Source organism: Lampetra planeri, chromosome 45 (assembly GCF_965212315.1).
Source record: "Lampetra planeri chromosome 45, kcLamPlan1.2.h2, whole genome shotgun sequence".
Classification (NCBI taxonomy): Eukaryota; Metazoa; Chordata; class Hyperoartia; order Petromyzontiformes; family Petromyzontidae; genus Lampetra; species Lampetra planeri.
The window spans coordinates 4,359,549-4,374,549 of record NC_136151.1 but is presented as its reverse complement, the minus strand read 5'-3'; the positions used below and the strand labels follow the sequence as shown (position 1 = coordinate 4,374,549).

The 15,001-nt window shown below is 48.6% G+C and overlaps 1 protein-coding gene across 1 annotated transcript in view; it reads left to right on the top strand.

Moving 5' to 3' along the window:
- SPARC (secreted protein acidic and cysteine rich) overlaps nt 1-13,869 on the top strand; it is a 35,571-nt gene extending 21,702 nt beyond the window's left edge. The window contains exons 2-10 of the mRNA XM_078614757.1: nt 746-824; nt 1,080-1,136; nt 1,698-1,779; nt 2,158-2,288; nt 3,046-3,166; nt 6,990-7,117; nt 9,811-9,959; nt 10,705-10,853; nt 12,737-13,869. Of these exons, the coding sequence (XP_078470883.1) occupies nt 768-824; nt 1,080-1,136; nt 1,698-1,779; nt 2,158-2,288; nt 3,046-3,166; nt 6,990-7,117; nt 9,811-9,959; nt 10,705-10,853; nt 12,737-12,765 (903 nt within the window). The 5' untranslated portion in view covers nt 746-767 and the 3' untranslated portion in view covers nt 12,766-13,869. The remainder of the gene's footprint in view (nt 1-745; nt 825-1,079; nt 1,137-1,697; nt 1,780-2,157; nt 2,289-3,045; nt 3,167-6,989; nt 7,118-9,810; nt 9,960-10,704; nt 10,854-12,736) is intronic.
- The last annotated feature ends 1,132 nt before the right edge of the window (nt 13,870-15,001 follow it).

The following is a 15,001-nucleotide window of genomic DNA, read 5'->3' as shown; positions in this document are numbered from 1 at the left end:
GCGTGGTTTTGACCACACCCACTAACCCACTGGCGAACAGCACTTGCCCCGACAAGCCTTGTTGAAGGCTATACGGGGATCTTTTTTTTTGCCTGTGCGTGGTTTGTAGGGTGGGTGTTGTGTGATGTAACCAAGCGTACGAGGAGGAGGTTGGCTGTGTGTGTTGTATGAGAGGGCCTTTGTGTGGGGGGAGCGGTGGCGCAGCGGTTAGCGCTGCGAACCCCCATCGGCTACGAGCCGAGATCGAGTCCCGATCACGGCCACCAACGCCAGTGATGGCGATTATGTGGACTAGGCCTGGGCCTCCCCTAGGTCGACTTAGACTCAAATACGTGCCTGGTGGTGCGTGATGTGTAGCAAACATCGCCACTGGGGAGACAAAGGCGGCCTGGCGTGGTGCTGGCCACCCACCCACTCGTGTGCCACAGTGCCGTCCTTCATAGGTGCTGCTACTCGCTACAAACAGCCACTTGCCCAAACAGTCAGTTGAAGGCTACACGGGAGAGCTTTGTCTTTGTGTCTGCTTGGACTCATTCCCACGACTGAGACTTGGCAGAAACGCAGTCTCACACAGTGAGGCTGCAGGATGTGGTGGTGATGGTTGTGATGATGATTGTGGTGATGATGATGGTGATGATGCTGCTGACATGGCGATGATGCTGATGATTCCGTTATAGCCCAAACCTGCATCCTATTGCATTCACAACTGATGTCGTCCCGTCTCCCCGTACCGTCTCGCACCTAGGTTGACTCAGTGACAAATCAGAATGAAGCTGTGGATCTTCCTCTGCATGGGGCTCGTCGGGACAGCTCTGGCCTTGCCCGTGAGTAACTCGGTTAAACTCCTGGCCTGTGTGTTCATGAGAGTCTGTGGTCTCCGTGTGAGTTTGTGTGTCTGTGTGACTCTGTGGGCAGTGCTGAGTCTATGGGCAGTGTTGAGTCTATGGTGTTCGTGTTGAGTCTATGGGCAGTGTTGAGTCTATGGTGCAGTTTTGAGTCTGTGGGCAGTGTTGGGTGTAAGTGCTGAATTACAATTCCAGCCAGCCCTGATGTTGAACTCTGCCCTGGACGTGTGACAGGAGAGTTACCTGGAGAGTGCTTTGGAAGCCGATGGCGAGGTCGTTGAGGAATTGCCAGTAAGTATCAACTAATTAGCATAATACACGCATACATTAGCATAATGAATCCATACATTATAATCAATGCGATCGATTTTCAGCTTGGTTTCATGTATGGATTGGTGACGCTCACCCACTCAGTCACCCACCCAACCACTCACATAGTCACTGACCCAGTTACTCACGCATCCACCCAGTCACGCAATCACTCACTCATGCACCCAACCACTCACTCACCTGTTCACTCACCCACCCAACCACTCACACAGTCACTCACCGAGTCACTCACCCAATCACTCACTCATTCACGCAGTCACGCAATCACTCATTCACCCACCCGCTCACTCACCCGCGTACCCACCCACCCACTCACATACCCACTCACCCACCCACTCACACACTCATCCACCCACTCACCCACTCATTCACTGACCTACTCACTCAATGCGACCCATGAACATATTTCGTTTTTGGGCCCCACCCACCACCAATACTTTCAAGCCAACGAATGGCAATGCTGGCTTTATGACTAAATAACATAATTCATGATTGCCCCCCATCCATCCCGCCCGCTCTCAGATGGAAGGAGGCAATCCCGTGGAGGAGGAGGTGGAGTTTGAAGATGAGTCGTGGGCGGAGGGGAAGGAGGAGACCGGAGATGGTAGGGAGTCACATATCGGAGATGTTAACTACCTCACCTGGTCTACAGGAGGTCGTGAGTTCGAACCTGGAACCTGATGATGCCTGCTGCTGTATATTGAGAGTCTGCATCTCTCTTTCTCTCTCCCCGTTATGGTCACTGCGTGGATTTTTGTCCGGGTCCTATTTCCCCCCCCCCCGCCCCCCTCCACATTTAGAATCAACAGCACGCATTTAGAGTGATTTGCATAACCAGGCGAGGTAGTTAATAACATATCCTAGCCACCGGGGCAAGTTGTTGACGGATACGAAATTGTGCACATTTCTTGAATTAATGATAATCCCCACCCCCCTGTTTGTCGTGGTGCTAATGGTGTGGTCCGAATTCTCGCCCCCACAGACGCCTCTGGGCCGTGCGGGTCGTACCACTGCAAGGAGGGGAAGGTGTGCGAGGTGGACGAAACCAACCAGCCCCTGTGCATCTGCCAAGACCCCTCGACGTGCCCCAAGGTTATCAACGATTTTGAGAAGGTTCGTGTCAGTCGGGTTCACGGTGGCCGTGTGGGTGGGTGGGGTTCACGATGGCCGTGTGGGTGGGTGGGTTCACAATGGCCGTGTGGGTGGGTGGGTTCACGATGGCCGTGTCGGTGAGTGGGTTCGCGATGGCCGTGTGGGTGGTTGGGGTTCACGATGGCCGTGTGGGTGGGTGGGGTTCACGATGACCATGTGGGTGGGGTTCAGGATGACCATGTGGGTGGGTGGGTTCACGATGGCCGTGTTGGTAAGTGGGTTCACGATGGCCGTGTCAGTGGGTGGGATTCACAATGGCCATGTCGGTGGGTGGGGTTCACGATGGCTGTGTCGGTGAGTGGATTCACGATGGCCGTGTGGGTGGGTGGAGTTCACAATGGCCGTGTCGGTGGGTGGAGATCACAATCGCCGTGTTGGTGGGTGGGTTCACGACGGCCATGTTGGTGGGTGGGGTTCACGATGGCCATGTGGGTAGATGGGTTCACAATGGCCGTGTCGGTGGGGTTCACGATAGCCGTGTCTGGTAGGTGAGTTCACGATGGCCATGTCAGTGAGGTGCACGATGGCCATTACGGTGCAGAGACAAAGGCGGCCGGGCGGGCGTGGTGCCGGCCACCCATCAACCCCCAATTGTGTGCCACAGTGCCCCACGGGGCCTTCACAGGCAGTGCCGTTGCTCGCCGTTAACAGCACTGGCACCGGCAGGTCTTGGCTGAGGCTACACGTGGGGCACCCTTTATCTGCTGCGCGCGCGCAGGTGTGCGGCACCGACAACATCACCTACGGAAGCAGCTGCCACTTCCACGCTCACAAGTGCTCCCTGGAGGGCACCAAGAAGGGACGCAAACTGCACCTCGACTACCTGGGGCCCTGCAAGGGTAAGGACGGCGACAGGAGCAGCTTCTTCGGCATCATCAGCAGCATCGGCAGCTTCAGCAGCAGCAGTATCAGCAAAATCGTCAGCATCATCAGCATCATCGTCATCATCATCAGCATCATCGTCATCATCAGCAGCAGCTTCAGCAGCAGTAGCTGAAACAGCAGCATCAGTATCAGCAAAATAGTCAGCATCATGATCAGCATCAGCAGCAGCATCATCATGTGTTTGTAGTCCTTCCCCAACACCTCCGATTAGCATGGTTGGCTACATAGGGTGCGAACGAAGTTCAACATGCATACAATGCGACCCACAGACACCCAGATTCATAGAGATCCACAGAGACCCACAGAAACACCCAGAGACCTACAGAGATCCACAAATTTCCACGTTTGGCTACTTACGGTGTGAAAAAAGTTAAAAATACATCATCAGCTTCAGCAGCAGCATCATTATCATCATCAGCATCAGAAGCATCATCATCGCGTGTTTAGTTTGTTGTCCTTCCCCAGAACCTCCGATTAGCACGGCTGCCTATGTACGGTGTGACAACAGTTCAAAATACAAACATCATCACCTGCAGAATCATCAGCAGTATCAATATCATCAGCAGGATCAGCAGCATCAGCAGCATCAGCAGCATCATCATCATCATCAGCGTAGCATGTTTCGTTTGTTGTCCTTCCCCCGCACCTCCGATTAGAACGAGTTGTGTGAAGGAAGTTCAACATTGTGCACACATACAAAGCGACCCACAGACATCCAGACCCATAGAGACCCATAGAAGACCCACAGATACACAATATGTAGAGACCTACAGAGATCCACAAATTACCACGATTCACTACGTACGGTGTTACAAAAGAAGTTCAACATTGTACGCACATACACAGAATCCTCACGGCTTCGTACTCGTTGCATTTTGGATTGAGACGAAACATCTAAGTTTGGTCAACATGCTCACAGAGTACTTGCCCTTAAAGTCTGTCAAAGCCTACACGGGGCACCTTTGCATTTGGGTGAGTGTATGTGTGTATATCTGTACGTAGTGAGGAGCGGTAGTGTAGTGGTTAGCACGGTTATTGTGCTGCACTACGGACCTGGCGACCCGGGTTCGATTCCCGCTCACGGTAAACACCAGTGACGATTATCTGAACCGGTCCTGGGCCTCCCCTAGGTCGACTCAGCCTCAAATGTGTACCTGGTGTGGTGTGTAAACATCGCCACTAGGGAGACAAAGGCGGTCGGGCGTGGTGCTGGCCACCCACCCCCTCGTGTACCGTTCCGGCCTTCATAGGTGCTCGCTAACAGCACTTGCCCCTACAGTCTGTTAAGGCTATACGGGGGATCTTTATATCTGTACGTGCAACTGGCAAGACAAATGTGTCCGGGCGTGGTGTTGGCCACCCACCCCCTCGTCTGCCTTGCCGGCCTTCCTAGATGCTGCTCGCTAACAGCACTTGCCCCAACAGTCTGTTAAGGCAACATGGGAGATCTTTGTTTGTCTTTGTTGGCATGTGTGGGGGGTGAGTGAGCGGGTGGGTGAGTGGATGATGTATTTGCCTGCCTCAAATATTGAAAGAAGTAGAAACCCTCTGTGAGTGGCTGGCTGATGTTCCATTTGTTGAGGAAGTACAGGCGGCGATCCAGAGTCTGAGACCAGTAAAAGCATCTGGCAGAGATGATCTCCCAAGCAAAATGCTGATGGAGGGTGGTGATTGTGAGCAGAGTGCACTACACGACATCATAACAACAGTCTGGACCACTGGATGGGTTCCGCAGGATTTGAAGGATGCCCTGGTGGTCCCCCTCTTTAAGAAGGGGGACCACATAGATTGTTACAACTACAGGGGCATCTCACTCCTCAGTGTGCCGGGAAAGGTCCTGGCAAGGATTATTCAACATCGCTTTGCTAGGCACGCTGAGGAGAGGCTTGTGTAGCCTCAATGTGGTTTGAGGAAAGGGCGGTCCTGCACAGATGCCATATTTTCTGTCTGTCTGTTACAGCAGAGGTGTAGGGAATTCCAACAGGGCCTACATCTCTGCTTTATTGACCTGGTCAAGGCCTATGATACCATCAGTAGGCCTGAGCGCTGGGTTGTTCTTCGTGTTTTCGGAGTCCCTGACTCTGCTCACAATCATTAAGGACCTTCATGATGGTGACCAGGTCTGGGTAAAACTACGTGGCTGGGATTCGGAGCCATTCTCTGTTCACCTTGGGATGCGACAGGGCTGTCCTCTGGCTCCCACATTATTCAACATCTATTTCGACTACGTCGTTCGTGAAGCCTTTGATGCCTGTACCGGAGGAATTTCCATCTGGTACAGATACAATTGGAGGCTGATCGATGCCCGGGTGCGGTAAAGGAATGGCTCCCTATTAGTCAACCAAGTTACGTATGCCGATGATCTGGTGAATGCTGCTCACTCACAGGAGGAGTTGGAGGCGCTGCTGCTGAACCTGGAGTGTGCCACTAAGAGTTGGGGCCTTACCATCAGCCCCACCAAAACTAAGCACCTGCCTATACCATTAGTTACTCCACCCCCACAACTCCCAACCGGTGATTGGGTAGTTGTGGAGAGAGTGGAGGGTTTTCCATACCTGGGCAGTGTACTCATGACCGGCTCCAGTTTGACAGCAGCAGAGGTCTCAATCCGAATCAGTCAAGTGGCATTATCTTTTCATCGGCCTTGTAACGCTGTGTGGAAGCTACCTGGTCTGTCACTCGACACGAGGCTTTGGGTCTTCTCGGCCAAGGCCATGCCCTCCCTTCTCTATGCTTGCGAAATGTGGACCCCGCTCATGGAACATCTTCGCTGGTTAGAAACATATGGGCTGGCCTGCCTACAAACTATACTGGGTGTATCCAGGCTGGATTGTGTGAGGAGCTCAGAAATCCTTGAAGTATATGGAAAGAGTCCCATCGGTAAGCTACTCCGACAGGCAAGGCTGAGTTGGCTTGGTCATGTAGCCCACATTACCACCCACCACATGCCTAAATGGATTTTGTTCGGCTGGATACAGAGGGCTAAACGGACGGGGCACGGGCTAGAGAAGAGAAGGAGTGATGTGGTACAAGAGGACGTGGAGCTGAGTGGACGTGCCGATAACTGGTACCAGCGGTGTCAGGATCGACCTCTGTGGAGAAGGAGGCTCGTGATGGACGCTGCTACTGGGCAGTTGGAGGTAGTCGCCCTCCAGAAATAACGGACGGCACAGGAGCGACGCTCACAACAACGAAACTAGGAGGCACAGGTGGTGCATCGGCCAGTGATCTCAGTCAGTCGACCCGTGGCACCTGCAGGGTCTGCCCCGTGACCTCCTGCCAGCGGGCATTCGACACTTTGCGTGGCCTCAACGTGCACGTAGCCTGGCACAAGCGCCGTGGTGACATCACCACCACTAAGTGTCGAATGGCGGTGGCTGTTGTTGTTGTTGTGTGGGGGTGAATGAGTGGGTGGGTGACCGCGTGATGTATCTGTCTGTGTGTCTGTCTGTGTCTGTGCGTGGGGAGCGGTAGTGTAGCGGTTAGCGCGCTGCGCTATGAACCTGGCGACCCGGGTTCGATTCCCGCTCACGGCTAACACCAGTGACGATTATCTGAACCGGTCCGGGGCCTCCCCTAGGTCGACTCAGCCTTAAATGAGTACCTGGTGCGGTGTGTAAACATCGCCACTGGGGAGACAAAGGCGGTCGGGCGTGGTGCTGGCCACCCACCCCCTCGTGTACCGTTCCGGCCTTCATAGGTGCTCGCTAACAGCACTTGCCCCTACAGTCTGTTAAGGCTATACGGGGGATCTTTGTCTTTTGTCTGTGCGTACAGAGATCACCCCTTGTGATGATGCGGAGCTGTCCGAGTTCCCACTGCGCATGCGCGACTGGCTCAAGAACGTCCTCGTGCAGACCTACAACAACAACCCCTCCCAGCTCACCGACAAGCAGCAGAGCCGGGTACTGTATAGTGTAGTGTATAGTGGTGTATTTTATAGTAGTGTAATGTATAATGTAGTATACAGAATAGTGTGTAGTGTATAGTAGTGTAGTGTATAGTAGTGTATAATGTAGTGTACAGAGTTGTGTATAGTGTAGTGTATAGTAGTGTAGTGTATAGTGTAGTGTATAGTAGTGTATAATGTAGTGTACAGAGTCGTGTATAGTGTAGTGTATAGTAGTGTAGTGTATAGTAGTGTAGTGTATGGTCGTGTAGTATATAGCAGTGTATAGTGGTGTCGTCTATAGTAGTGTAATGTATAATGTAGTATACAGAGTAGTGAATAGTGTAGTGTATAGTAGTGTATAGTGTTATATATAGTAGTGTATAGTGGTGTAGTGTATAGTAGTGTAGTGTATAATGTAGTGTATATTGTAGTTTATAGTAGTGTAGTGTATAGTAGTGCAGTTTACAGTAGTATAGTGTACAGTAGTGTATTATATAGTAGTGTATAGTATAATATATTAGTGTATAATGTACTGTATAGTAGTGTATAGTATTGTAGTGTATAGTAGTGTAGTGTATAGTAGTGTAGTGTATAGTGTAGTGTATAGTAGCGTGGTGTACAGTGTAGTGTATAGTAGTGTAGTGTATATTGTAGTGTATAGTAGTGTAGTGTATATTATAGTGTATTGTAGTGTAATGTATAGTATTGTAGTGTATAGTAGTGTATAGTATAATATATTAGTGTATAATGTACTGTATAGTAGTGTATAGTATTGTAGTGTATAGTAGTGTAGTGTATATTATAGTGTATTGTAGTGTAATGTATAGTATTGTAGTGTATAGTAGTGTATAGTATAATATATTAGTGTATAATGTACTGTATAGTAGTGTATAGTATTGTAGTGTATAGTAGTGTAGTGTATATTATAGTGTATTGTAGTGTAATGTATAGTATTGTAGTGTATAGTAGTGTATAGTATAATATATTAGTGTATAATGTACTGTATAGTAGTGTATAGTATTGTAGTGTATAGTAGTGTAGTGTATATTATAGTGTATTGTAGTGTAATGTATAGTATTGTAGTGTATAGTAGTGTATAGTATAATATATTAGTGTATAATGTACTGTATAGTAGTGTATAGTATTGTTGTGTATAGTAGTGTAGTGTATATTATAGTGTATTGTAGTGTAATGTATAGTATTGTAGTGTATAGTAGTGCAGTTTACAGTAGTATAGTATACAGTAGTGTATTATATAGTAGTGTATAGTATAATATATTAGTGTATAATGTACTGTATAGTAGTGTATAGTATTGTAGTGTATAGTAGTGTAGTGTATAGTAGTGTAGTGTATAGTGTAGTGTATAGTAGCGTGGTGTATAGTGTAGTGTATAGTAGTGTAGTGTATAGTAGTGTAGTGTATATTGTAGTGTATAGTAGTGTAGTGTATATTATAGTGTATTGTAGTGTAATGTATAGTATTGTAGTGTATAGTATAATATATTAGTGTATAATGTACTGTATAGTAGTGTATAGTATTGTAGTGTATAGTAGTGTAGTGTATATTATAGTGTATTGTAGTGTAATGTATAGTATTGTAGTGTATAGTAGTGTATAGTATAATATATTAGTGTATAATGTACTGTATAGTAGTGTATAGTATTGTAGTGTATAGTGGTGTAATGTATCGTAGTGTAGTGTATAGTAGTGTAGTGTATAGTGTAGTGTATAGTATTGTAGTGTATAGTATTGTAGTGTATAGTAGTGTAGTGTATAGTAGTGTAGTGTATAGTGTAGTGTATAGTAGCGTGGTGTATAGTGTAGTGTATAGTATTGTACTGTATAGTAGTGTATAGTATTGTAGTGTATAGTAGTGTAGTGTATAGTAGTGTATAGTATTGTTGTGTATAGTGGTGTAGTGTATAGTAGTGTATAGTATTGTTGTGTATAGTAGCGTGGTGTATAGTGTAGTGTATAGTATTGTACTGTATAGTAGTGTATAGTATTGTAGTGTATAGTAGTGTAGTGTATAGTAGTGTATAGTATTGTTGTGTATAGTGGTGTAGTGTATAGTAGTGTAGTGTATACTAGTGTATAGTATTGTAGTGTATAGTAGTGTAGTGTATAGTATTGTAGTGTATAGTATAGTAGTGTATAGTATAATATATTAGTGTATAATGTACTGTATAGTAGTGTATAGTATTGTAGTGTATAGTAGTGTAGTGTATAGTGTAGTGTATGGTAGTGTATAGTATTGTACTGTATAGTAGTGTATAGTATTGTAGTGTATAGTAGTGTAGTGTATATTATAGTGTATTGTAGTGTAATGTATAGTATTGTAGTGTATAGTGTAGTGTATAGTAGTGTATAGTAGTGTATAGTATTGTAGTGTATAGTGTAGTGTATAGTAGTGTATAGTGTACTGTATAGTAGTGTATAGTATTGTAGTGTAGTGTATAGTGTAGTGTATAGTGTAGTGTATAGTAGCGTGGTGTATAGTGTAGTGTATAGTGGTGTAATGTATCGTAGTGTAGTGTAGCTGGTGCAGACCTACAGCAGCAGCCGCTCCCAGCTCTTGCGAACAATCCGCTAACAAGGCTCCTGCGACGTTGGAGGAACCACCAACTCACTTGGCCGTCTATGACGTCTCTCTCTCTGTCTGTCTCTCCGTCTCTGACTCCCATCTCTCGTCGCGTCGGTGAGCAGGTGAAGAAGATGGTCGAGAACGAGAAGCGTCTTGAGTCCGGAGACCACTCGGTGGAGATCCTGCGGCGGGACTTCGTGAAGAACTACAAGATGTTTGTCTACCCCGTGCACTGGCAGTTCGCTCAGCTCGACAGCACTCTGGGAGACCAGTGAGTGTGTGTGTGAGTGCGTGTGAGGGTGAGTGTGAGTGAGTGGATGAGTGTGTGTGTGTGTAAGTGGGTGAGTGTGTGAGTGCGCATGAGTGGGTGAGTGTGTGAGTGAGTGTGTGTGTGAGTGAGTGTGTGTGTGAGTGGGTGAGTGTATGAGGGTGAGTGTGTGAGTGTATGTGCGAGTGTGAGTGAATGCGTGAGTGTGTGAGTGTGTTTGTGAGTGGGTGAGTGTGTAAGAGTGAGTGAGTGTTAGTGTCTGAGTGGGTGAGTGTGTTTGAGTGAGTGTGAATGAGTGGGTGTGTGATGCATCGGCCACTCATCTCAGTCAGTCGACCCGGGGCACCTGGGTCTGCCCTGTGACCTCCTGCCAGCGGGCGTTCGACACTTCACGTGGCCTCAACGTCCACATAGCCTGGCACAAGTGCCGTGGTGATGTCACCGCCACTTAGTGGCGAATGGCGGTTGTTGTTGTTGTTGATGTACACTCGTGTGTGAGTGTGTAAATCGCCTTCATAGGTGCTCGCTAACAGCACCTGCCCCTACAGTATGTTAAGGCTATACGGGGGATCTTTGTATTTGTCTTTGTAAATCACCACCACCACTATCATCACCACTATCACCACCACCATCACAACCTTCATCACCACCACTACCATATCACTACCATCATTATCACCATCACCACCACACGACGAGCACCACCACCTGCGCCCACTGACTCTCCGCTGACTCTCCACACCCTCAGGTACCTCTCCCACTCGGAGCTGGCCCCACTGAGGGCCCCGCTGGTACCCATGGAGCACTGCACCACGCGCTTCTTCCTGTCGTGCGACGCCGACTCGGACGCCTACGTCTCCCTCTCGGAGTGGGCTGCGTGCTTCGGAGTCAAGCCCGGTACGGTGGCGGCAGCGGTGGTGGTGGCCGCGGGTGATGGTGGTGGTGTCGATAGTGGTGGTAGTGGTGATGGTGGTGGTGGCGATGCTGGTGGTAGTGATGGTGGTGGCGATGGTGGTGGTGGTAGTGGTGATGGTGGTGGTGGTGGTGATAGTGGTAGTGGTGATGGTGGTGGTGGCGATGGTCATGGTGGGGGTGGCAGTGGTGGTGGCGATGGTGGGCATGGTGGTGGCAGTGGTGGTGGTGGTGGTAGTGGTGATGATGGTGGTGGCGATGGTGTTGGTGATGATGATAGTCCATCTGCTACAGCAGGGGTGTAGGGAATTCCAACAGGAATTACATCTCTACTTTATTGACCTGGTCAAGGCCTATGAAATCATCAGTAGGCCTGGGCTCTGGGTTGTTCTTCGTGTATTCGGAGTCCCTGACCCTCTGCTCACGATAATTAAGGACCATCATGATGGTGAGCCTGCCCGGGTAAAACTACGTGGCTGGGAGTCGGAGCCATTCCCTGTTCACCTTGGAGTGCAACAGGGATATTCTCTGGTTCCCACATAATTTAATATATTTTTCGACTACGTAGTTCGTGAAGCCTTCGATGGCTGTACCGGAGGAATCTCCATCTCATACAGATATAATGGGAGGCTGATCGATGCCCAGGTGTGGTCCAGGGATGGCTCCCTATTGGTCAACCATGTTATGTATGCCGATGATCTCGTAATTGCTGCTCACTCTGAGGAGGAGTTACAGGCGCTGCTGGTAGACCTGGAGCGTGCCACTAAGAGGTGGGGTCTTACCATTAGCCCCTCCAAAACTAAGCACCTGCCTGGGTATGTTGTATCATTAAAGACTACACTCCCTCAACTCTCCATTGGTAGGGTTGTTGTGGAGAGAGTGGAGAGTTTCTATATGTGAGCAGTGTGCTCATGACCAGCTCCGGTTTGACAACAGAGGTCTCACTCCGTATCAGTCGAGTGGCTGCATAACGCTTTTTGGAAGCTGCCTGATCTGTCGCTCCACACGAAGCACAGGTCTTCTCAGCCACAGTCATGCCCTCCCTTCTCTACGCTTGCAAAACGTGGACCTCCTAATGGAACATCTTCGTAAGTTAGAAACATTCAAGCTGGCCTGCCTACGATCCATCCTGGATTTAACCAGGCTGGATTGTGTGAGGAGCTCATAAATCCTGGTAATATCTGGACAAAGTCCTATCGGTGAGTTCCTGCAGCAGGCAATTCTGCGTTGGCCGGGTCATGTAGCCCGCATTCCCAGCCACCACCTGCCTAAACAACTTTTGTTTGGCCGGATAGAGGGGGGCTCATTGGGCGTGGCACAAACTAGAGAGGAGTTGGAGTGATGGTGTACAGGAGGATGTGGAGCTGAGTGGACTTGCCAATGACTGGTACCAGCAATGTCAAGATCGGCCTCTGTGGAGGAGGCTCGTAAAGGACGCTATTGGGCAGTTGGAGGCAGTCGCCCTCCAACAACAATGGAGGACAGAGGAGCGATGCTCACAACAACGAGCGGAGTGCTGGTTGGCTAAAGTATAGCAAGTTGGCACAGTAGGAGGCACAGGTGGTGCATCAGCCAGTCTTCTCAGTCAGTGAGCCCATGGCACCTGGGTCTGTCCCATAACTTCCTACCAGCGGGCGTTCGACACTTCATGTGGCCTTAAAGTGTACATAGCCTGGTATAAGCGGCGTGGTAACGTCACTGCCACTTGTTGTTGTTGTTGATGGCCGTGATGGAGGAAGGACGTTACTGGGAGATTGGAGGCAGCCACCCATCCGAGCTACAACAGTGCCCTGAATAACACTGATTGCCACATCTGCTATGACTAATGCCTCCATTTGTCTGTCTCCCCGTACCCGCCGTCTGTACAGAGGACGTGAGCGAAGACCTGCTGATGTAGAAGGAGACAAGAGAAGAGAGATATATAACATCCATTGCAAGACGCACTCACACGCACGCATGCACACATGCATACATTGACATGTACTTGTATACAACCTTGTAACTATTTTAACACAAAGACACACACGCACCCTAACTATTGACATGTACTACATACGTACATATACACGGGCGCGCACTCACTCATGCACTCATTCACACACTTACTCACATGCTCCCTCACTCATTCACACACGCGCTCACTCACACACTCACTCACACACTTACTCGCACGCTCACACACACTCACTCACATTCTCACTCACTCATTCACACACTCACTCACACGCTCACTCACACACTTACTCACTCGCTCACTCACACACACACGCGCGCGCACTTTCCTGCCAAGGAAAACCCTCTGTAGGTGGCTTAAGGACCAATAAATACTTTCCTCCAAAAGTCCACGGTGCAAATGAGCGGACAGGGAGGAAGTCTCCCTCGGCGTTTATCAGGGCAAGTGGCTTCTTGTGAGGAGCTCCAGACCCCATGGTGCTATTTCTGAGGGATGTGTCCATTCACAACCCATCGGTTCGGCGTGCTGCAGTGGAGTGAATCTGTGGGATTCTACGGTGGGGTGAATCTGCAGACTCCTGGGCGGAATGAATCCGCAGTGGAGTGAATCTGGAGTGGGGTGAATCTGCAGAATTCACAATGGATTGAATCTGGAGTGTAGTGAATCTGCAGAATTCACAGTGGACTGAATCTAGAGTGGGGTGAATCTGCAGAATTCACAGTGGACTGAATCTGGAGTGGGGTGAATCTGCTGAATTCACAGTGGACTGAATCTGCAGGACTCGCAGTGGAGTGAATCTTCAGAATACACACACTCGCACGGCAGTCGTTCCTCGTGTCGAGACGTCTTCCTCTCTCTGGGTGTCTCTGGCTCCTCATCAGCTGGGCAGAGTCTAGCTCAAACCCCGGGGTGCGTTCTCCCTTCACCCCTCTCAATCTCTTGTCCTCTTCCCCTCGGTCTCTCCTCCGGTCTCTCCCTCCTGGCTTCGTCTCTTCGCCGTGCGCCGTTCTGTTGCCGACTTTTTATCTCAAATACACACAAACGGGAGATCGTGGTGGTCGTGATTTTGTGTGTCTCGTCTTTTTGTTTTGTGTGTCTCATGTGTGTCTTTAGTGTGTGTGTGTGTCTTCAGTGAGTGTCTTTAGTGTGTGTCTTTAGTGTGTGTGTGTCTTTAGTGTGTGTCTTTAGTGTGTGTCTTTAGTGTGTGTGTCTTTAGTGTGTGTGTCTTTAGTGTGTGTGTCTTTAGTGTGTGTGTCTTTAGTGAGTGTGTGTGTCTTTAGTGTGTGTATCTTTAGTGTTTGTGTCTTTAGTGTTTGTGTTGAGTGTGTGTGTCTTTAGTGTGTGTCTTTAGTGTGTGTGTTTAGTGTGTGTGTCTTTAGTGAGTGTGTGTGTCTTTAGTGTGTGTATCTTTAGTGTTTGTGTCTTTAGTGTTTGTGTTGAGTGTGTGTGTCTTTAGTGTGTGTCTTTAGTGTGTGTCTTTCGTGTGTGTGTCTTTAGTGAATGTGTCTTTAGTGTGTGTGTCTTTAGTGAGTGTGTGTGTCTTTAGTGTGAGTGTTATGGTAGGCCACGAGCCTAGACAAAGCCCTCTCTGATCGTCGTCCCTCAGATGCCCACAGCGTCCGTGCGACACCGAGAGTGCGTCTGTGAGGTGAGTAATAGAGTGGGGGTACACCTAAGGGATTGGGTAGTGATAGGTGATTTTTTTTTAAACGCTCCGTCAATGAACTTTAGTACAGAGTATCGGTGCAGTGTGATTTGTGTGTGTGTGGGTAGAAACTCGGCATGGTGTTGGTAATTTGAGTGTGTGTGTGGCGCGCATGTATTAAAAATAAGTAATATCTAAAAATACTTTTTTTTTAACACGCTTTAATGAAATGTACCGTACGAGTAATGGCAGAACTCCACGACTCCAGGAAGTGGCCCCGAAGCTTGCCATAACGTAAGGGACCGTGGTGATTTACAGCCAACGTGAGTTGAGCGTGGACAATTAGACCCAAGCCGAAACATAAGACACAAAAAAGATTGCTTACAAATATATATATATATTTTTTTAATGATAGAATATAGTATTGTCATCAGTATGACATACGTATACCAAGTTTTGCAGTCGATACCACATTGGGAAGTGGGTTAAAATAGAGTAACAAGATTTGAGAATACGACAACAGAGAGAGTTGAG